Consider the following 16928-nt stretch of genomic DNA (forward strand, 5'->3'; position numbering starts at 1 on the left):
TGCGCATCAAGGTACACAGCAGCCTACGCCATCGGGTTCACGCCTATGATTCATACATCCTATGAAAAAGGAAACATATCATAGTTTTATATATCAAATAATGGGTTTTAAAAAAACGTCTCTTCCTCACAAGGTTTCAAAGTAAGTGTTATTCTAGATGAACATGACATATTGTAGTCATTATTAATTTAACAAACAAATAGCCAAAATGCACGAGAAGCATTTCTTAAACCAAATTCTCCATGTTTCCATTGGAATAAAGTAGGAGTCAAGTACTCTGGATCAAATGTTCCTAATCAAATTGACCAACTGGTCACTTCTAAAAAAAGCAGTTTACTTGTCTGAAGCATTCAGGTGTTATTAACATGTTTTTGAGGAGGAAAGACATCAGCAATCTTATAAAAGCCATCGCTGCGGCCCATCATTCTGGCATGCTTTGTAAGGCTAGTTCTACAGTTTTCACAAGTGGAAAACATTCAGTTCAGTTGCCAAACGTCCCTGGAGTGAATGTCCCAGTATGTTCACACAAAAGGTCAAACCATGCAATACTCAGAAAAATGAAAAAAAATAAAATAACTCCAGACCTACATCCCAGACTCTAGGGGCAACAGTTGGCATGTGAAATGTTAAAGGTCATGAAAGTACTATTAGAAGAAGAAGAGAAGAAAAAGACCAAACAAGTGTGTCTGGTTTGGTATGATTGTCAAAACAAAAGCCACAACATGGCAGCACAGGTCTGAAAAACTGCATTTCAACAACTCTAAAGCTGCATTGAACAAGACAAAAGTGAAGATGTTTGGCCATAATGCACTGCGTTCATTTAGCAAAAACAAATACAACAAATCAGGAAAAAGACCTCATGCCAACCCTAAAGCACAGTGGTGGAGGGGTGACAACCTGGGCTTGTTGTCTGTGCAACCATTAAGACACATACAGTCATTAAATCAGCCAGAAACTCCCCTGCGTACCTATTTTTAGTAAATTACATTGAGCAAAATAAATTGTTAGGTCATATATGTTACTCAGAAACCTTTTTCAGTCACTGTGTGACTGACAGAGGATGACTGCTGCATTGCAAGGTGTTGCAATGCAGCAGTCATCCTTCAGTCTGACTAAAAGGCTTTCAGAGAACTGTGCATAAACAATTCGTTTCAAACCACAATGAACGGACCAACATGGTAAAGAACACTGGGCAAAATCCCACTACAACAATAGCAAAGAGTCATAACTTCATGAAGAAAGCAATTTCTTCAAGTCAGTCCTGCAAAGTCGCATTTCTGCATAGTTTTTGTTGAATAAATAATGGCTCAGTGAACTATGCCAGTTCTGAACCAAAGGGTGACTATTTTTTTATTTTTTATTTAACCTTTGTTTACCAGGAAGTCCCATTGAGATACGAGATCTTTTTTGCAAGGGAGAACTGGGGCCTGTACTACGAAGCAAGTTCAACATACCCAGGATATAAAACAAATACAAACCCTATTTTTCTATTACAGAAAAGAGCGTTAAGGATAATTAATAAAACCGACTATTATGAACCAACAAATAATCTTTTTATTAAATATAATATCTTAAAATTCCATGATATAGTAGAGCAGAAAACTGTTTTATTTGCCTTTAAAGCCCAGCAGAAACTGCTTCCAAACTGCATTCAGGACCTGTTCCAGATAAAAGAAACCTGTTATGATCTGAGGGGGAAACTCATGTTTGGGATGACGACAGCAAGAACAAATATTAAAAAGAAATGTACATCAGTTAAGGCAAAAGAAATTTGGAATAGTTGTAATAACAACCTAAAAATGTGTCGCTCTATCGTCAAGTTTAAGAAATTGTTTAAAGAAAATATTGTAAATAAATATAAAACACTATAATTACAAAGTATACTATCAAAAACATTCTAGGATGTGAAATGTCAATTTTATATTTTGTCTTACTTATTTATTTATTTTTTTTCTTCTTTATGTATTGTTTGTTTTCACTGAGTAAAAGCTAATGTCTCATATTTTTTGCTGATCAAAAGAAAAAAGGGTAGGCACTATAAGCTACGGCTTCAGCCTACACCTTTTCGGCAAAAGAAATGTTGATTTTTTTTTCTCTTCCTTTTCATCTTGTTCTGTACAAGCCGAAATAAAGATTAATTCATTCATTCATATCTTTTCCTTATCCAGATTCACTAACCCGGACAATTGCAATCACGCTAAGCGGTCACACGACGGTGGTTATCAACTCGGTATATCAACCCAGGTTTCTCCAATCTGGATATGAGCGCGTGCACATAAAAGGGGCGGTGTTTTCAGCGCATGACCAATCGCAAGCATGGAGAAGTCCGCTGTCAGAGCCGCTTATTTCAGTAGCGAAGAGCAAAGGATAAATTACACTGTGATTTAACTTAATATTTAGACTTGAAATTAAAAGTTCATGTCGTGTTCAAATTAAACGAGGTCTGACATTTCATCCTCTCTCAAATGACTCATACCTTGTTTCTACAGTATATTTACAGTTTGTACATAAAGGTTTATTTGCAAAAGTAGTTTTCTTAGAAAGACGGAGTGAGGGTATCTACAGCAAAGACAAACGTACTCGCATACCTCTCTGTCAGGAGAAAAGAAATGATAAAGTGTTGATACTTGGGTATGAAAGGAATTGCTTAGTTTCTTGACTAATTCAATTTTTGTTGAAAGTCAGCCCACTCTTTTTTTTTTCCTCTCACGATCCGCCCCCCGAGCTCCACTGGATTCTCTTCGAAAGGGCATGCCATTTTCCAAGAGAGCTGATTGGTCAGTGGGTGGTGCTTTTATACCCGGCGATCTGTATCTCGAACATAACCTGCTCCGGAGCAGGTTAGCTGTTCAGCATAAGTTACCATGGCGATGTACCCCGGTAAGAAGTGAACCACCGTGGTAGTCCTGAAAACCCAGGGTTAAACCTGAAGTTACCTCGCTAACCCCAAATCCCGCTTCGTAGTACAGGCCCCAGGCCAAGACAACAGCAGCAATAAAATACACAATACAACATACATCACTCAAAAACCAACATCAAACAGTATATCCATCCTACAGACAACAACTACATTCTTCAAGTAAATTGTTTCGTAACAAAGATTTAAATTCGCCAAGCGAAACCAGGGTGCTTAAGTGCATTAGGTCTTGTAAACCATTCCATGCCAATGGAGCAAAGTGAGAAAATGCAGTCTTACCTAGTTCAGTGAGTGCTCTGGGAGTTTTTTTAAAAGTATGCGTCTCAGGTTGCACTTAGCCTTATGTATGAAGGTCAAGCTTGATAAAAAATATCTTCAGAGAAATACATATTAATCAGAAAGAGGCTATGGCAAGCCTAATACTAAAATGAGGGATAGTGTGACCCAAGGATCCTTGATCCCCAAACTGATTACACTCGTCAGTTTAATTGTAATGTAGTAGATGTCTTTTTTTATCAATATAACTACAACCTGAAAATTCACATTTCTTTTGTTTCCTAAGAAGACATGTAAATAAAGGACAAAAACTCTGGTTTACAAATCAAAGTAAAAAAAACTAATTCACTGGGGAAGCTTTGCTAAATAGCAAAAGAACTCAAGCAACAAACAAAAGGGCAAGAAAATAAATAAAAAAATACATAACTAACACGCTGCAGCTGTTGCACTGTTTATGTGTGGGCGGCAGGGATGTTACTTGCCTCACAAATGCAGAACTGTGTTGGGCCCCCCAGTGTGAATTTTCATTAAAAGTTTTCTGTCCTGGAACAGAATGTTACACACATTAATATTGAGACTCAATATGCAGCATCAGTCCTGAGAGATCCCTCTAACTTGTAATGAATTAAATGTTGTCTAGATTAAGCTTTTAAAATAACTATTTAGCTTATTCTGCTAGTTGGCTCCTGGTATATACACTCAGGGAAACCATAAACATTATTCAAGACTGTCATGATGTAGGTCTATTCCCCATATCCATATGTCTGCTAACTAAAACAGGCAAAGAAATACATCAACTAAACTACAGTGCAAATAGGGACAATCAATAGAGGCAGAGGCTTTCTAAAGCTGCAAACATTCTCTACTTTGTGACAAGAGAGAGATGTATTTCATAGTACCTAATATTGCCGCCATTTATTCGCATTTGCAACTTGTTTTTGAGATGCCTCCGATAAATTTTAGGAAAAGTAACATCAGTGCAACTTGTAAATGTAATTCCCACTGCTTATCATAATCAAATGAAACACCACGAGACAGCAACAGTTTAGAGTGTGTGCACCTCAGGTCTGAGAGAGAAAGAAATGATAGCAAATCTGAGCCTGAAGTCATAACCACAGCAAGTGTAAACAGTGGTGCATAGATTGTTACTGTTCTTTATCAACTCAGTAGGCACTCTGAAGTCAGTGTGGGGGTTTTGTTTTACTGTAAGAAAGATCATTCAAACTCTCATGCAACAAAATAGCCCAACATTTCTTCTGATAGTAAGGAGTGGAATCACCAGTGGTCTTAGTTTGAAAATAAGAAAAAAGAACATTTTGTGCTTTGTTTAATTTGAAATCTTGCTTATACTTTCTTTTTTTTATTTATTCTTTATCTGTATTCTTAGTTTTGTCATTCCTGTTTAGCTTGTTTGTCTTATTTCCTGATAGACTTTGTATGTTTAAGTGTTAAGTGTATTTAAATTGTGTGCTAAATCTAATTTTACTTTGCATATTGGTCTGTTCTGTATTTCATAACCTCTGACTGTGTGCATGTGTGTGTGTCGGTCCTGGGTTTCCTTCATTTGTCAGTCCATCTGTGTTCAACCAGCCTGTTTCTCTGTCTGTTTCCCATAGACCCGTTTTCCCTGTAGTCTGTTCTTCTTGCCTGTCTTGTCACTGTTCTCTGCATTACTTCAGTCTATTTCTCTTGTCTTGTTTGGATTCTCATTTGGTTTGCATTTTTGTTTTTTGCATCCCCCTTTACTAATTAATACCTCTTAATATCTATTTCCTATATTTGAATCCAATACCTTTACAACATGTTACATAAGGTGCCATTCTTTGTGTGGACAAAGATTTTGCCCTTGCACAAACTCAACAATAATGTGGCACATAAGCTGTCAGGAAACTGATCAACCTGCATACCTGCCTTCAGATTTTGAGAAGGAGACCACTACTCTACAGAAGAAACTGATCATAAAATCCAATCTAATCGTGTAAAGGAAGAACCTACATGTACACTGGGTTTGTAGATTTAAAGCTCTTACAAAAACAAGATTCAAGGAGCTAACTAGCTCCACTCTGAAGTGATGCATGTGCAGTTCAGTGGAAACGACAGAGATGTGTAAAATACTGAACTTTTATCCATAACTACACTAATAAAAAATGTATTTTGGCAGAAAATAGACAGTTTTGCTCATAAGATGATAAACTAGTTAAAAGATATCAGCATTATTTTAAGCAATTTCATAAGTTTGTCACCTCCAACAGATCAGGGCATCAGGTGTGTCTTTTAAAAAGGTAAATCCATCAGGTGTGCTGTGTAGCGGCAGCCATTTTTTAGCTCTAAATGTCAACATTATGATGAAGAAAAAAAAGAATGAAATAAATCAAGTGTATTACAGTCTGTCAGTCTATCAAATGTTTTAAATTTTTAACTGCAAGTGCATTTCAAAACCTGTGATCAGCTTTACTCTTACAAACCTGAAGCAAGGAATGAAAGACAGACTAAAATAGGCATGAAAACATTTGAGTGTCGCGGTCAAAGTTTCTACTTGTATGAAGAGTTAAGTGAGTGAAGATGAATTGATCTCCAAAAGGCATGAAGTTAAAACTGAAATATTCTTTTCAACTTTTTAAGCAAGATTTTACTACTATTATAAAGAAAGGAAAAGGACACCAAGTAAATATTTGGGTATCCCTCATAACTTTTACAATGTTCTAAGACCTTAATGAGTTTATTTGGAGCATGGCATATTCCTTATGGAGAATGACTGCTTATATTTTGTCCCAACAGTTAGCAGGGAGTAACTTTTCTAAGCAGCTATGTATCTTTCTGAATATAAAAACGATTATGCCCACCAATAAGGAGAAAGCAATTAAAAAGACAATAATGAGTTTTCAGGTGGCTTGCTGTTTAGCATTTACTATAAGTTAAGCCTCATTTTGAAAGTTGCCTAAATTCACAAATTACATACATCCAATTAAGTGAAAATGCATTTAAAAAGTTGCCGACCATTTTAATTTATTTTTTGATATATAGACAAACAGAGGACATTAAAGCTGTGCTTGAAAAAATGCATATTTTTTCAACAAGGTAACAAGGAAAATAGCTTTTAATATAGGATATAGTGAGGCTTGTGATAAAGTTGGGTTGTTTTTTGCGGGATTTTAGTAACTAAAGTTTATGGTAGTGGAAATCCATAAACTACAGTCTTTCAGGCCATAGAGTCTTTAGTTTTCCTAACGTAAAAGTGCAACCTTTCCTGTCAAGTGCATTTTGCACCAACAAAGAGATGGGACCTTTCTGGCACCCATGTAACAGCAAACTATGTTGTGTACGGTGCTTACTGGGTTGTGTAACCAGAGCTTGATGGAATTCTAACTGGGATGCTGAAGCCTGAAACATTTCACACACAGCATTTCACTATGAACCAACACTACTATGCCTCCACTTGCATCCAGCTGCCACGATACGGGTGTACGCATTGAGGAGGTACTGATTGTGACTGAGAACTAAGACATCCTCCTCGACAGAGACTGGAACTGTGTATTTGAAGTAATCTTTTCTTATTGCTAACTTGTCTTTGTTTCTCTCTTGATTTAAATGCTCTGAAATTTCTGAAACCATAAAACAGCATTTCTTTTTTGTACTGTATAAAATGTTCTGTTTTTTGGCTTTGTTCCATTGTATTTGTTTTTAAAAAAAAGTAACTTCTGAGTTTGTCATACTTTAATATATAATTGCAAATTTTACTTTAATCAGAAAGCATTACTTTGTTTGTAATCATACCATTTAGGGCTGCTGCAGCAGGGCACAAGTGTGGGCTCAGCCCACCCAAATCTGCGACTTACCCACCCAATTAAAAGATGATTGTCTTCAATCTCCTTGTTCTGATTGAGTGGCTAAAGTTTGATCACACAATCAGCAGTAGAATTTTTTTCACATTTCCAACTTGTGATTTGGTAGGTACTGGGTAGATTACAGCCCACCTCCTTAGTCACAGACAGACAGTTTTATTTTTCATTGCAAGATGCTTGCTGTCACCAGACAACAGTCATATTTGCAGTCACATGACCTTTAGCTCTACAGGATTCTCTATGGGCTTTGGAAAGCACCAAACATCACGTGAACAGCATGAAACAAATGGCAAACAATCATATTTGCGGCAAGATGTATTGTTTTGTTTGGTGTGCTCCAGCATCATGTGAGAGTTCATTTTAATTCAATTCAATTACATTTCATTAAAACAGGTATAGCATTTATTACGATACAAGTTGTCTCTGGGCACTTTCCAGAGACCCAGAGCATAACCCCAAAGCAATTATTACAAAGACAACACTGAGGTTAGCCTCTGATTTGGCAGAAAACAATAGGGCACTACTTCTTTCAGCATTGAAACCACCTTAGAACCACAAATCTAAACAACTCAAACCTGAACCAAATTATCTAATAGATAGTAAAGACTATATAGTTTGTGATGAATGAAACCTTACTTCTATTTCTGACAAGACAAAAAAAGAACAATTTCCAGAGTTTTACTATATTGCTCACCAAAAACATCTACCAGCCCACCCTGACGTATATAACGGGCTAGATGCACTGGCTACAACATCATGTTTTATTATTTTGTTCACATTTTCATAATAACAAAAATTGTGGCCAGGGGCTCAGACCCTGATATTTCAGAAAGTGAAATAAAATAATTTGAATAAGTCCATAACTCCCTCAGAGTCAAATTTCCCTTATGATAATTGAGTACTGCCATAGCTTGTTATGGTTTTTCTTGAATTTGCTGAGTTTGAAATACTGCTTCAAAATAGCTCTCTGATTGCAATACATGTTGCTTTCAATGGCCTACAAACTGGCCAGCCACAGCTAGATGCTTCAACGGATCGTAAATAATTCTAAATGCTGATTTGAAAACCCTGTATAATATTCTGTCAAATACGTATACTCTAGAGACTGTATTTTAATGCTAGAGAATCCAGATTGATTTAAGTGTATGAACATGGATTTATTAAAGTCACAAGAACCACAAAACAAACCTTAATTTGCTTTTTTTGTATGGCAAAAAACACTTTGGTACAATGAATATGACATTTACACCAACTCTCTGTCAGAAAAGTCTCTTTCATTCATGCTCAATAGATCCTCAAAACATTTCGCTTTTTTTACGAGGGCTTCCATCATTGTACTGCAAATTACAGTGAACGGTTAAAAGCAATACAAACAAGCCATTTTTACCTCATCTACATGTTAAGGTGTGCAATCAGGTGGATTCACACAGCGGGGATTGGTGAGCGATGCTGTACACATTGTTCCTTTATTAGATCGTTTTCAGTTGAACAGAACGTTGTTGTTGTTGTTTTTAAGAAAGAAAAAAAAAAGTTCCTTTAATCTAACAACAGCCAACACTGTTTTTATGCTGGCTGCTAACTTGAGTTATTCAACAACATTAGAGATATTTCTCAGTCTGAGTCGCTCTTGACTCCTCACTGGAGCAGGACAGGGACAGGGATCCAGCACCATGGACAGCATCCATCAAACTTCCTCATTCTGAACTTCATGCTCGTCATCTTACAAACTCAGTTACTTAGACAATTCATGACCAATTCACCTAACTCTTACCTGGTCTACTGCTGGTCTACTGCTGTACACATGTTTCCTTTGTTTTTTAGATTGTTTTCAGTTGAACAAAAAGTTGTGGTGTTTTTTTAAGAAAGAAAAAAGAAAAAGCTTCTCAATCTAATAACAGCCAAAGCTGTTTTTTATGCTGGATGCTAACTTGAGTTATTCAACACCATCAGAGATATTTCTCAAACAATTTCTAGACACGAAAAAGCTGCAAAATATCTTCTACAAAATTAGACAAGAGTCTGACTCCTCACTGCAGCAGGAGCAGGACAGGGACAGGGATTCAGCACCATGGACAGCATCCAACAAACTTCCTCATTCTGAACTTCATGCTCATCTTACAAACTCAGTTACTAAACCAATTCATGACCAATTCACCCAACTCTTACCTGGTCTACACTCTGAACACTTATTTTTCTTTAATATAGCCAGAAGAGGCACAGGGGGCGTAACGCTTAGCGTTTTAATTAGTTGATCACCATATGAGACATATAGAGTAACCTCATATTAACATTTACACTTGCATATTAAACTTTCACTGAAGTGAGAAAAGTTTGGCGGTGCATGAGCTAATGAGGCAATCAGCATGCAGCTTCCCACACCTGTTAGCTCCCCAAAACAGTCGTCAACTCACATGCAAGGCATGGAACTACTGTTACTAATCTCATTATTTTTGCTTAAAATGGAATAAAAGGGATATACTTTTTTATCACTGGTATGCTACCAGGCCTTATATTGCAATGAAGTGGTAAGTGTTGGTCTTTCAGATGATAGGGTAATTATCAGCCACTGGTGTGTCGGTTATGACACATAAAAGCACATCTTTTGTATGTGTGAACGTTTTACGGAAGAGTATTAGAGCCATGGAGTAGAAACAATATTTGAGGGGAAGATTTTTTTTAATGTGCACTTCGAGAAAAAGTCAAAATAATAATAATAATGTCGAAATTTAGCCCTTTTTCTCAACATTTCAACTTTATTCACGAAATTTTGACTTTTTTCTCAACATTTCGACTTTTTTCTCGAAATTGTACTTCAACATTAATCTCGACATTTCAACTTTTTTCTCAACATTTCGACTTTTTTCTCAACATTTCGACTTTTTTCTCGAAATTGTACTTCAACATTAATCTCGACATTTCAACTTTTTTCTCGACATTTCGACTTTTTTTCTCGAAGTGCACAATGAAAAAAAAAAATCTTAAATCTTAAATATTATTTTTATTTTTCTCCTGCCTGGCGCTAATCTCTTCCGTAACGTTTTAATTGCTCGTATATCTTTTATAAACCTGTGTAGTAGCCTGGCCTAAGCTAATGGGCAGATGCTGTGTGTAATAATAAAGACCGAGCGGGCTCTAATAGGCTCAATGAGCGGTAATTGAGGTTCATATGAAACCCTCACCCAGGACAAAGAAGGGCAGCTCCGTGTTCTCCAGGTCGTCCACCACCACCACGTCCCCGGGGAAGTCGTTCCTGACGGAGAACAGCAGCTTGGGCTCGGAGGCCGACGGGCTGTGCATGATGCTCAGGTCGTTCTCCCGCAGGAACGGCAGCGCCGACACCGTCACGCTCTTCATCCTGCAGTCCGAGTCCTGGCTCTGGTCCTCGTCGCCGTTCAGACCCCGGACACAGCCGGGTCGGAGGGCCGAGAGCAGCCACGCCAGCCCCAGCAGCCGCATGTTGATGCTCGCCATCTCCGTCGCTGCGTTTCCTCCTCTCCTCCTCCTGAATCCCGCAGCCCGGCGGATGAGAGAGAGGCTGAAGCCTGAATTATGGTTCCGCGTTAAATCGACGCAGAGCTTACGCCGTAGGGTACGGCGAGAACTACGGCGTAGTTACGCGGCGACGCGTAGGGTACGTGCGAGTGCCCGCGACCCTACGCCGTAGGCTCTGCGTTGGTGTAACGCGGAAGCATAAATCAGCGGCGGTACACCGGCGGGCTCTCACCGTGTGGGGAAACAAACGCCTCTTGTTTTCTCCTAATCAGTCACATGGTTTCTTGCCTCTTGCTGGGGATCCCGCTCAGGCAACTTGAAGTCTGGTATTCTTGGCATTATCATGATATATTGTTTTATAGTGTATTATTATGTTATGAGATCTCATGGGATGTTATATTATAGTATTATTATATTGGTATATATTATAGTATGGTGATATAAGTTTGTTATAATATTATAATATTATTATGTTATATTAGGATATTATTATATTATTATAGTATTACATATATTACTCTATATTATTAAGTGCTATATTATATCACTTTATATGATAATTATCTATTTATTTATTTATTTTTCAAATTAAAGGGGACCTATTATGGCATGTAATACCTATTTTTAACAGGCCTTGAATGTCTTAAAAACAAGCTTTTGATTATTTTTGCTAAATAAATTAGAAATTCAGCCTCTGAGCCATGTTTTTATCATCCCATTCTCTAACCTCATTATCTATGCAGGATTCTGAGTGTGCGGGGCTATGATAATGAGGCACTGTGCTGATTGGCTGCCTGAATGACGCGATACACCGCTACGGAAAAATGGCGGAAGCTCCGGCCGGCGGAATTAGTTGTGGGCGGAGGCCAACCTATGTAAATCGCATTTTGGTTATGTAACGACGGGAGCAGAATCTGAACGGCTCGTAGATCCACATCACACTGGACGGCTCATCCGGGCGGCTGTACAGACACTGCAGAATTTGGTTGCTTTCTGTGAGTTGGCAGGCTGAGGGGAGACCACTTTATATATGTTAAAGCAAGAAAAAACCTGTTTTTCATAATAGGTCCCCTTTAATATTCTTAATTTATTTATTTACGTTCATTATATTATTCACACACACACACACACACACACACACACACACACACACACACACACACACACACACACACACACACACACACACACACACATCTAGATACATATCATTGTAACTCGATGTTGTCTTTTGTTGTTGTTTGTACTGTATATCCACTCTCTGTATCTTGTATTTGCATTATGTCCACTTGGTGTAATAAAAAAAAAAAAAAAGTCACATGGTTTCTGTGGAAGCCGCGCTGGGCATTGACTTTGTGGCTGTGTTTTAATGCTGTTGACCCCCTTACTGTAATTGATCGATAAACTGTCTAAATGGTTCTGTAATGGCTGTACATAGATTATTAACAGCGTGCCCTGAGGGTAGCATCAACACACGCTTCATTAGTTTTCAGTTAACTGTTTGTCCCCTCAAACAAATTTGCACATCATCTCTTGAACCAAAATACATGCTGGATCTGTTAGTTCCTATGAAGCTCCCAGACCCCTGAGCTTCATCTGGATCTGGTTTGTTGTGGTTCCAGAACCAGAACCAAGCAATGTGAGGCAGCGTTCAGTTATTCTGCTCCTCACCGGTGGAACAAACTTCCTGTAGACCTGAGGTCTGCTGCAACTGTAGATCCTTTAAATCAGGCCTAAAAACATTACTGTTTACTGAAGCTAATCTTAAATTAAATACTTACCTGCTGTACTCTACTGCCCTTACTTTTTTTACAACAACTTGTGCTTTTTATTATTTTACCTATTTTCTTATCATTTTATTTCATTTAATTTGTTATTTACTGTTTAATTGTGTCTTGCTGCTTTTAATGTTGATATAAAGCACTTTGAATGACCTGAATGACCTGTTGAATTGTGCTATACAAATAAACTTGCCTTGCCTTACAGGTAGCCCTGATTGTCTTGGCTTACCTGGACCCTTTTATCTGGTGGACATTGGACTGGGTGTATATACAGTTTCTTACTTGATGGTTTAAAGGGACAATCTGACTGAATACTCAGAGTACTGACAGTCTGTATTGTTCAAAATACATACAATCATGTAGCCTACATACAAAAGTTGATATGACCATATTTTAATCATGTGTTCTTTATTTACAATCAGCTCTTCTTTACATTACACCATTGCTTCAGTCCATTTATGTTTTTGGTATTCACACGGTTCTTCATTTGGATTTAGGTCTGCACTTTGTCCAGGCCAAACCAAAATCTTGAATCTTTCATTTTTCTGTCCTTCTGACATTTTTTCACTGAAAAATGGATGGATAGATGGATGGATGGTCTCAACAGCACTAGGCACTGCCAGTGTTGTGTGAATGACGCACCCATTGTGCTTTGTTTCTTATTAGCTATTCATATGCAGCAAGTGTGTGTATTATTAATAGTGTCAGTAATGACTACAGCAATGAAATATCCATTAATGTGAGCAATGTTTTTGTAGACAGTCATCCACTTTTATTTAAAAAAAACTGGATTAGATTGCTGGGAATTAAGTTACATGACAGATCCATGTTGAATAAATAAATAAATAAATAAATGCGTATATTTCTGGATATAAAGAAATATTGGGTAAGAATATCTTTAAAGAAAAGTTAATTTCATGCTTTTTTTCCTCACATGGTGTGCATATAAAAGAGTATAACTGGCGATGTGCCCGTTTATGTGAAACCAATACAGCCTAAAGGTATTAAAATGTTCTTTCAAATCTTGTAATTATTAGATATTTAAAGTAACAAATGATTACATATTTATTTTTTAAATCTGTGTAAAATGCTCACATCCATCCGTCTATTATCTATACCCGCTTTTTCCTTTGCTCACATCATCTTCAATATTACATAAATCACTTCTTTGATTTTTGGCACAAACTATTTATCAATCAAAAATGTGTTGTTAAATTGCTTTCTCCTGTCAGTAATTGCATAAGTTGTTAAGTTTTAGTTTTGAAACTGTTTTCACATTAAAAAGAATATTTCAACAATGAAATTGAATACAAACATGGAGACAAATTCCGTTTAAGTCACACTGAGACTAACATTTGCAGAGGGCTTTCCGGCTCTAAATCCCTTGACTGCTTTGTTGACCACACAATTGCAATTTGGATTTGGATGCAAAGCCGTAAGAAAAGAAGATTGCGTTTTCTGTGTCACCCCCGTCCATCCATTTAATATTTAAGCAGCTCTGTGGTCTCCTGTTGACTGCCATTTCTCCCAGACTCTTTCTGTCCTCAGCAGAAACTATTTAAAAGTCCAAAATAGGGCAACACTCTGGATCAAAGCTTCAAATAAAATGTAGGAAAGAGGACTGGTCGCCTCTGCCCGCATAGAAATATTGAAAACTGAACATTGATGATATAAAAGAAGTAGAACAATTTGGACATGTATTCATAATTCATGAGGAGTTGTTTAGTCTCCAAAACAATGCTGGAAGAAATGTGAGTGCTTTTCAAAAACTAAGAATAATATACTGTTTTTCTCTAAAGGTTTTTCTTCTGGACCTTTTTGTATTTATTTTTTTATTTTTTGAGTTTCATGCTGCTCTTGGACAGTAGAAATGTACCATTTTGACAGGAAGTTTGAAGGCAGAATGAAACGTTTCTGCTATATTGCCTTGAGGCATGAGTGAAACTTCTAAGATTGGAATATTTTCATGCTATATATGTCAGATTCAAAGGAAATGACATTTTTGCAAAGTAAAATACAGGTGTGTTGCAGTGGTTTTCTTCATATACCAAGAAATCTGAAGCAAAGATCATTTACCCAAAACAATATTAAAAATTGCAAAATAAAACTCACACATGAGGTTTCCCTTGTTGACATAGTCCCAAATGTATATCAATCAGAGGGCAAAAATTGCTTTTATTAAATACGTGTTATTGTTATTTTTTTTGGCTTTGTATTAATTTACCTAAATTGGAATGAATTGAACTGTGTTTTTTTTAGATAACATTGGTCGTGATTTGTCGCTACAGAAATAAAGCTGAACTGAAGTAAATTGAATGAAATGAATAAATGTCTTTATGATATAATTCAGTGACTAGATGGCTGGAAGAAAAAGGTTTGCTTTTCACCCTCTTTAACCAAGGAAGTATCTGTAGAATTTAACACCCTGATTCCTTAAAGAACAAAAAAAATTCTTAAGCACTTACAAGAATAAACATACATAAGCCATCAACATCCTGGACAAATGCAAGATAAAAGATGTACAGTTACAATACATTTTTAAAGACTTTATACTTTTTATTCTTATTTTATTATTTTGCATATCTGCACTTTTTACTTGTTGTTTTTTACTTTAATGTTTTGCACTGAGCACAGGAGATGCTCTACAATTTTGTTATACAATGTATAATGATCATAAAAGACATTCAATACAATTCAATTCAATTCTGTTGAATCACATCAATGGCAATGTTAATGGCAGCTGAAAACTTTCAAAAAGGGCTCAGTCATATCAACCTCATTGTATAATTCTGTTTTACTTTGTGTTACAATTTTACTTAGCTTCTCAGAGATACAGTATTTCAGGCTTTTCGGTCCTTGGTCTGGCTTAGTAAAGGGAACAAGAAGTATTTCTAAACTCTCCAGAGTGTCTGTTGTCTTTAGAGTCCAAGGTTTGGTCATAATTAATATGCAATCTTTTTTTTCTCAAGTGGAAAAGTCAAAGAAATATCTGCAGCTTATGAAAGCAACTGTACCGTCCTGACTTCAGGAGGGAGTTAATTCTGCCAACAGCCTCGGCCAAGCGAGGGTCCATAGAGTAATGGCACAGTCGTCATCCAGAAATAGAGGTGTGCAATAAACACACTGGAGATTACTGCTCCTGAACCGAGGATGACAACCACCAATTGTTGATGTGGAACCGGCAGTTCCTGGGGAAAAGTCCTTTATTAATTATAGAAAAGGCTACAATAATTTTACACTACATGTATACTATACACTATACTATGCATATTTTATTTGATTTGCATGACATAAAAAGGCATTTAAACAGTAAAGTGGATTTTTGATCTGCAACTCTGCATGGGCAAATGAAAACAACTCAGAGTTGCCATGCTGTATCCTAAATTTCAGATGTCAAACTAAAAACTAGTCACTGTTTTCCCTGACTTTGTCTGTAATCAAGTATGGATCCACAATGCCTGAATTCCTAAAATACCATAAGCCAATTTTCAACGTGTGTTCTACCTATTTAAGAGTAAAACTATCTTTCATTGACTTCAACTTATTTGCCAGTTACTTGTTTTGCTTTTTTCACCACTGCAATGATATTCCCCATGTCTTTCCATGTAATTTATGGCTAGTAATTAACAGAGAAAACACACCAGATTTAATGTAGCCTGGATTCTACAATAGACAAAAAAGATTGTTGCAATTGTGACTGTGGGTGTGACAGAGTACCGAAAGAGATGGACACTAGATAATGAACGTAAGTGCAAACAGATTTGTAGTGTGCATGCATGTGATCGCAAGCAAAGCAGAGATGAAATTGTGCAGGCACAAGTTCTGAGTCTCTGCATATAATCAAAAGCAGGGAAAATTGTGAAGGGATGAGGAGGTGGTGGCAGAGGAAAGACCGTCAGCGACAGTTGAGATACATAAAACGTCAGAGCACGTTGTGAGAAGAAGAGAGCACATACATCAGGAGCTGAGACTAGCAGGTGCTGCCGGGGAGGGCAGGCTGAGAGCCTCGTCAAGAGAAAGAACTCACTGTTTAATCTTGAGACTCTTACTGCTGCCAAACTAGCCTGGGTTTGGCCTGTTATATAGCTTGTTCTGTGATCAGAAGCAAACAGATTCATCTTTTCATTTCACTTGCCCCTCACCCTCTGCGTGGGCAGCAAAGTTGATTACAGCCAGGAAAAGGCCTTTGTCGTCATGCTGCTGGAGCTTTAACAGCTGGTTCGAATTATGCTGCAGCAGATACAGCTATAACCTCTTCAAACGCTGGGCATGTGATGTAAACATGCCACCTCAGACAAATGGGGCTAGATTAAGCAGAGCCTTTTAACACCTTGCTGTGGGATGGAAAAACCCAAAAATTGTTGGTGATGTGATTCTGTGCATACCCATGTCTTTTATCATTTGTGCTCATGTACCTCTGCAGTCAAAATCCCTGCCTCAAAGTTGTTTGTCACCCAGCTATTATTCTTTTTTGGTTATGTCAAGTAAAATAAAATAAAAAGTGGTCGGTCTTTGCTACTCTAAAGTCATGGAAGTCTCCCAGTAGTCCTTTACTTTTGGGTTATATAGGGGATTCAGTAAAAATACCAGAAGGACCAAACTGTAATATGAATCAGACAG

At 37.3% G+C, this 16928-nt stretch overlaps 1 protein-coding gene across 6 annotated transcripts in view; it reads right to left on the reverse strand.

Annotated features, from left to right (window-relative positions):
* astn1 (astrotactin 1) overlaps window positions 1-10537 on the reverse strand; it is a 490568-nt gene extending 480031 nt beyond the window's left edge. For all 6 annotated transcript variants that reach the window (XR_009783285.1, XM_061732846.1, XM_061732845.1 and 3 more), the window contains exon 1: window positions 10215-10537. Coding sequence is in view for 5 of the 6 variants with exons in the window: in XM_061732846.1 (XP_061588830.1) it covers window positions 10215-10506 (292 nt within the window). In the remaining variant the exon portion in view is untranslated. The remainder of the gene's footprint in view (window positions 1-10214) is intronic.
* Window positions 10538-16928: the final 6391 nt, after the last annotated feature.

Source organism: Cololabis saira, chromosome 10 (assembly GCF_033807715.1).
Source record: "Cololabis saira isolate AMF1-May2022 chromosome 10, fColSai1.1, whole genome shotgun sequence".
Classification (NCBI taxonomy): domain Eukaryota; kingdom Metazoa; phylum Chordata; class Actinopteri; order Beloniformes; family Belonidae; genus Cololabis; species Cololabis saira.